At 36.3% G+C, this 7,500-nt stretch overlaps 1 protein-coding gene across 2 annotated transcripts in view; it reads left to right on the top strand.

Annotated features, from left to right (window-relative positions):
- LOC138053696 (pyruvate dehydrogenase (acetyl-transferring) kinase isozyme 2, mitochondrial-like) overlaps positions 1–7,500 on the top strand; it is a 141,609-nt gene that overhangs the window by 32,301 nt on the left and 101,808 nt on the right. For both annotated transcript variants that reach the window (XM_068900296.1, XM_068900337.1), the window contains exons 2-3: positions 1,019–1,157; positions 7,377–7,445. In XM_068900296.1, coding sequence (XP_068756397.1) covers positions 1,019–1,157; positions 7,377–7,445 — 208 coding nt within the window. The remainder of the gene's footprint in view (positions 1–1,018; positions 1,158–7,376; positions 7,446–7,500) is intronic.

Here is a 7,500-nt window from a genome sequence, read left to right on the forward strand (position 1 = left end):
TTGTTCATAACACAATTAAAAGTTACCTCGTGTCAATTTCTTCATAAGAAAAAGTCTATCTTCTTGTCTACCAACTGCTGACCTTGTGTGATGATGATGATGATGATCAAACTAAGTGTTCATTTCAAGTCATCCCAAAAGTACATGTAACTGGTGCACTGGGAACAGTTTCGAGAGGATTTGAAATTAAGGCGGATGAGACAGTTGGGAATGCCTTATTGCATGGAACTTTTGCAACAAACAACCTTGCTGGGGTCAGGGAGGATTCTGTGAAAAGTGTTGAACACTTACAGTGTAATTTTATTAAGGACAGAACAGATAGCATGGAGTACCGGTATATTAAGGCACATGTTCTGTCCTGATACTCTGTAAGATTTCCTGCATTAAGTAGTGATAGATCAATAATAATAATAATAATAATAAAAAGAAGAAGACGAAGAAGAAGAAGAGGAAAGAGCTGTGTAATTAGCGTGAAAATCCCATCACTAATGATAATAATGAAGATACATGTACATGTACAGTTGTTAAGTCATGTTAGCAGCAATTAGGCATGTTACAGTGGCTGTTTCCTTTATATATATGTACAATGTAGCAATTAAACAATTCACACAGATACATTAGTTAAGGTCAATATTTTTATTAGTCTGTCACAAGATCTATGAAATCAAAATACAGGGTCACCAAGGGTAGAGAGTAACATTCAAAGAATAACCTGGGGTTGCATTTATTTAGCACCTGTACAGGTACCTTCTAACTGGAAAAATTACTCTCTTTTACAGGCAAAACAACAGGTGCTAATTCAATAACTCATAGATGTAGAATGTTGACCTAAAAACAAAAGGATTCAATGATTGTGTTGTGAGGGCTCAGATTTTCTATAATTTTTACATGTCTACACGGTATTTAATTCCCTTTACCTGAAATTGGCTATTGTTTCCCTTTTAATTAATTTCAGTTGACAGAGCATTTTCCAGATTTTAAAACATTAGTACTCATTTTTCTTCTGCCATACATGTAGGTAAGACAGCAAAGCCAGTGGAATCCTTTCAGTTTGGCAGGTATGAATTGCCTGTGCGACTTGCTCACATAATCCGTGAGATTGATCTTCTTCCAAAGAACCTCCTAAAAATGCCATCTGTTGAGTTGGTCAGGAGTTGGTAAGTGCTTTTCTCAACAAAACCCCTTAGTAAAGTATTAAATACTTCATGCAGTGTTCTTGTCATTAGTTACCTGTAACTTGCAAAGACCTTAAAGTGCTATCTGTACACCCCACTGTATATACACATAATTATGTTGTAATTCACTTTTTCCCTTGGTTTAATATTTTTAAAAACCAGTTCAAACTTTTTTAACTAGTCCATTTTTTTTCGAGCCAGTTTATTATTTTTTTATCACCACCCATTTCAACATACGTAGAAGAAAAGACTTAGAATAACATTTGACGATAAAAACTTGGGACAAAACTTTGCTTAATAACATTGTAAGATTTTAAAAAGTTAAAAATTATAAAAAGCTATAAAGAGCTAAAATCGACGGCTTTTGACGTTAACATAACATCATTATCAAGTCAAGAACGTATAAAAATAAGTTCTATATATATATATATAAATACTAAAACGAACAATAAGAGAAAATGATTTACGGGTTAAACAAAAAGTTTCGCACTTATGGAGTCTGTTTGCACGTCCAGATTAGGTTTGAATTTCTTAATATAAAGCATTTCAAACACTAAACAATCAAATTTACCTTGGCACTTTCTCAGAATCTTAAAATGACTCTCATTCAAACGATCCCTCCTACCATGCGCTTCATGAAAATGCGCTTGCCAATTGCCGAATTTTTGTGTCCAGCAACACGTTGAAAAAGGTGTCGGGCTGTATAGCCTACATAATGTGCATCGCACAGATCACATACATGTACAATCATTTCAACATACAGTAGTTGGACAATTCTTTCTGTAATTAACTCTTTATGGAGTATGTATAAAATAAACTAGAGAAATCATCAAGATTATTATTATCATCATGGTGGATTGTTGTCTCTGGTGCTATATCCAAGACCAACAAATTTTGGTGATTAGGGACAAATGCTCAGCTTAGTGATTTGGGCCAGGCACTTTATTTTGAATGGTTAGTTTTCATGTAAGAGGGGGCGTAATGGTTAAATTTCATACTTTTTCATTCCAAAAAGTTGACACCCAGTAGGGTGGTCTCAATCAAGATAGATGATGTTAACATTGAACAAGTCTACTCTGCAAAATATCTTGGAGTGATCTTTGATTGTAATCTTAAATGGAGAAATCATGTAAACTATCTTAATTGTCAAAATATTTCAAAAACTGTGGGTATTATATCTAAAGTTAGATACCTTGTTAATTAATTCTGACATTCTTGTTACAGTGTGCTCTACTAATTAATTTACCCTTTTTGATTTACGGAGACCAAATTTGGGGACTCACCTATCCCTCTAAAACCACTTCAGGTGATTAAGAAAAGACTTGTGAGAGCAATAATTATTATTATATAACATTCTCGCAACCACAAGCTCACACTGAAACTCTTTTTAAAAAGCTTACTACATATTGAAATTAACTGATGTAAGTGAAATTCAGATGCTTAATTTTGTTAATTTCCTGGTTTCACCAATCTTAAAAACAGTGTCTTCTTTTCTGCATGAAATATTCTCAATGAGCAATGTGTGTTTTTCAGTTTCCTGTTAAAGACTTCTCGAGTTTGGCATTCCTCTGTCTGACTTGGAAGTGCGTTCCAGCTCAAGGGTCCACGATAACTAATTGGTGTTCTTCCAATTTCTGTTTGAGTTTTTTTTGGTTATTATTATTATTATTATTATTATTATTATCATTATTATTATTATTTATTAATTATTATTATTATTATTTTATGATTTTAAACCATTGACTCCCAGGGGTTCCCCATTGACGAGTAAAATCGTCTGACGTTAGACGTTGGCCGGTTTAGGCCGGTTTGGACGTCAAAGGGTTAATGGGGACATAGTTTTTCAGTGATTGATTGACCCATTTACTCCCAGGGATTCCCCTGGGGTTGGACAGAGTAAAATACTAAGTCTGGCCGGTTTAGGCCGGTTTGGATGTCAAGGGGTTAAGACAGTATTTTTGTCTTGTTCTTGTGCTTCTCGATTTTGTGAATAGTTTCCCTAAATCTGCAGGAAGATTTCCATGAAAAATATCAGGCATCAAAGTTAATATTCGTCTTTCCGCCTCCAAAGGTTTTCAATTTCATAATCATATTAATCGTGCATGTTTTGCCTGGTTGTTATATAGTCCTAACGGTTTTTCCAAATATTTTGTAACTGACGATGATGTTTGCAACAGCCAAACATGTCTTACAAATTAAAAAAATGTTGTAATCTTCTTAAAATTCACGGTTATATTGGATTGCAGTATACTTATCTGCAACGGATGCACCTGTAAACAATGTTTGAGACAGTTTTTTGGCCATGCAGATACTGTAAGATTTTGAAAAGTGGTTTGATAATCTCAAACCTGTGAATTTCAGCGAAATCTCCAACAGCAATTGAGTGATAACAATCGTTTGTCTTGTTTGCCTTGCTGTTTTCCGGCCAGCAACCGTGGTTGCTTATTTTGGAACTGAATTCATCATTGATGTGGTGACTGTCCCCACTAGTCAAGTAAAGCTATGATCCTCGCAGTCGTGGGCGCAATTTTTGCAATTGCATAGAGAAGCCTGAATTTTTCAAGCACAGGTTTCTGCAAGTAGCGTAGTCTCTTTAACTGTTACTGTAACAGTTTTCTACTCTATGACTTCCATGTACTGTAGCTACATTGTACCATTTGTATTTGCTTGTCCCATTTTAGCTGGCTGTCAATGTGAACTCCAATTACTCGGGCCATGTTCATGAACTGGATAGTTTTTTCTCTGAAACTGAGTTTTCTCAATGGTCCTACAAAGGGTGCTGGAGTCATAAGCATTGCTTCCATTGCATCAGTGCTTACAGTTTTATAGCTTGTTCCTCTTACACCACTGATTCAACGTCACCGCCAATATAGTACGATATGTCATATCATCTGCAAATAAGAATAACCATCCTTCCTTTATGCTTCCTGTTAGATTATTTTATTATACATAATTTATAGATTTAGCCAAGGCTTAAAGCGGAGCTCCCGTTTCTAGCCCCTGATAGCCGCTTTTTATATTGAATATAGTGTTTATAGAAATAATTATGCTTCTGCATGAAGTACAAAAGCAATCATCATGAGTGTATGAACTTTACAGTGATCAAACATCTCTGAGTTGACAGCAGTAAACAAACAAGCCTTGCAAACAATAACCAACAACTGCAATTTCCAGTCAAACAATTAAAGCAGCTCATGACTGGACATACATTTCACACAAAAAGCCTACATACACAATGTAGCTCAGTTGGTTAGAGTGTCGCACTGGTATCGCGAGGTCAAGGGTTGAAACCTAGTTGAAGTCCTGAATTTTTCAGGGGAAGTGCCCTGGGCAACCAAATTTGAGAGTTACTTGCCCAATGGGCAAGGTGGAATTGAAATATTTTTGAAGCCCTGTATAAGATGTCTTTAATTTTTAAGTCCACAGTTGTTTCAAACTGAGAAAGATACATGTACATGTAAGCGGCAAGAATATTTATTTTTTCTTGTAAACAGTAAATAACATATCAAAGTTCACACTTACCAAATGTCTTACATACAGTAAAAACCAAAAAAGACTATCCATAACCAAAAAACCAAAAAAAGTCCAATGCTTATTATGTTTTTGGCGCTTTTAGCAGACTGGGTAACCTTAGCTTTGCCCTGATTTTTTTGGGCAGTGCTTGTCATTGACGACAAGGCTAAAATTTGTCCAACAGTTTGTCGGACAGCCCAGTCAGCTGTTTTTCAGTCAATAATTCATCTTTTCAGCTATCTCCTATTTTCTCTAAGTATTTCATTGCATCATCTCGCTTTCCCTTAGCAGAGTCAAGCATCATTGTGGCCACAGTAGTAGCACTTTGTTGACAGTTGTTGCCAAAAATGTGAGCTTGTTTGTAATGGTTACCACTCTAACAGCAGTCACAAAACGTGTAAGGCTGAAAAATATTTGAATTCTTTCGGAATAATATATTACTATAAAGACAAAGATGCAACTGTCTTTAAAGAGATGGCAGATTAATACATGTAAAACAACTCTCGTTCGAAACAATTTCGATGAAATTGGATCGAATTACTTGCCTCCTTATATTAATTCCACATGGCAGCTGCACAAGCATGCAAATGGCCTCCCAGAAAACACTGAAAAAGTCGGGGCACAAATTTCAGAAAGTTATCATTTACACAGGCTATAAATTCTCCACATTTTTTGATAGAAAGCTTTCTTTTTTTGAACAATTTACCAATTTTATTGAGAATTTTATCTCAAATATTTCAAAATGTTCCCCTGCACCAAGAAAGACCCTAAAAAATTGGGAAAAAGAGGAATTTCGTGAAAAAAATAGTAGAAAATAGGAAGCAGGCCAAAAAGTAGGAACTTGACGCGCTGCAACTGCCGAGAAGAGTAATGGCCACCACACACAATCACTTGTTCTCATTCCCAGGGTCCTCTCTCTTCCTAATAGAGACTATGTGATTTAAACTTGGCTCTCGTATGCAAATAAAGCCAGCCATATCACGTACCCGTGCTGACAAAGTGAGGCCAAATCCCTCTCAAAAAGGTTGACCATGTCTGCCCCAGGCCGCTTCTGGGCCTCGCTATAATTAATTTTTATCTAATAGCCTTGGACTGAGAAGGGATCCTTGCAGTACACCATACTCCTCTATACATGTAATTATACAAGTATCAGAATTTGCTCCATTAATGTTTACATACTGGTGGCTATTTCTCAGATAATCTACAAGTAAATCACTGCACTGCAGCTGTTGTTGTAACATTCCATGATCAACTGTGTCGAATGCTTTACAAAAATCCACCAACAACCTTTCTTTGGTCTAGAGCCTGTTTCCATGTTTCAGTTAGAAGCAACAATCTTATTTGGTTTCTCTGTATATTAATAACCTTGTGAACTTGCGGTTGTGGGTGTGGATAACCTTGTGTTGAAATTTTCTACGAAGGGTTGTCATTATTCGTAAGATGCTGATGTAACGCACAAGGGAGCAAGTCGCTCGGATTTCACAGTAGATGGTGTTGATCTCGCATTTGAGGGCAGCACTCTCTTTGGTTCCTGTGAGGAACTTAAGTTACGAACCAAAGAGAGTGCTGCCCTCAAATGCGAGATCAATCATATCTGGCCTTCCAAAATTAATTTGATGGATCTTTACTCTCTCTCTCAATCATTTTTTATACACAACTTTCAATTTTGCCATTTTTCATATGGACAGATATTTAGTTTCCATGACAGTACTTCTTTGTAGTACAATATTGATATCTACTGTTATCGAAACTTCTGTTTTATTGCGTTCGACACAAGGCAGTTCTAATTATTAATGCAGACTGAACTGAGATTTTCAGTTTGGGACAACCTTGAGGCTCCAAATTGTGCTCCCGAAAGAATACAGCAGGGGCAAGCACGAATGACTTCATCGCCATCGCTATTTGTGACCCTATTTCGGAAATTCGTTGAGCTGTTTTTCCACAATATTCCATTTCTATTATTATTATAGTAATATAATAATTATTGCACTTGCATTGGTATCAAGAAGAATCCTTTTGGGGTACTCAAAGTCTTTCTGCCAAAAATTTAATTGTACTCTATATGTGACATGGTACATGTATACGGTCTGGTAAAACTAAGGAGAAAATGAAGAGTAAAAATCTTTACCCAAAGAAAAAAAAAAAAAAGACTTGGAGCTGAGTCCTATACATTGTACTTGCTCCAAAATAGGCCATTTTACAGTTGTTTGCTCAGCGACCTGTACCCTCTGAATGGCTGCAACCTGGCTGCTGGTGACCTTGTATTGGTACAGATCTCACTGCTTTTATCATGTAAATTGTGTTGTAACAGTTGTAATTCTGATTAGTCTACATTAACATTAGAAAAGCAGAAAGGTTTGTATCAAAGCAGGGTCACTGGCAGCCTTGCTTCCATTCTTAGGCCAGGTACATGTAACTTAGCTGCAGCTGTAAAATGGTCTGTTGACACAGTAATGAGGAAAGAGGCTTACCTAGTTAAGGACTACAGTATAAACTGTCAGCCTCATGTTAAACTCTTGTAAGAACTAAAGTATAAACTGTCAGCCTCTTGCCAGTAATAAAAATTGTATTTGTGTGGTACGTCAAAGCACCCAGTGAGTCACTGCTCCCGTTGGTCATGGTCCCCAGTGTTGTGTTCTGGATGCATGGTAAATCTCATAGGAGGTTTTGTTTAACTTGCTTTTACAGGTATGTTCAAAGTTTTAGTGAACTAGTGGAATTTCAAGATGAAGATGAAACAGAGGAAGTTACGAGCAGGCAAGTGTCTTTTTGGATGCAGTACCTGTTCATGTACTTTACTTTTAATATTTCA

Source organism: Montipora capricornis, chromosome 1, assembly GCF_036669925.1.
Source record: "Montipora capricornis isolate CH-2021 chromosome 1, ASM3666992v2, whole genome shotgun sequence".
NCBI lineage: Eukaryota > Metazoa > Cnidaria > Anthozoa > Scleractinia > Acroporidae > Montipora > Montipora capricornis.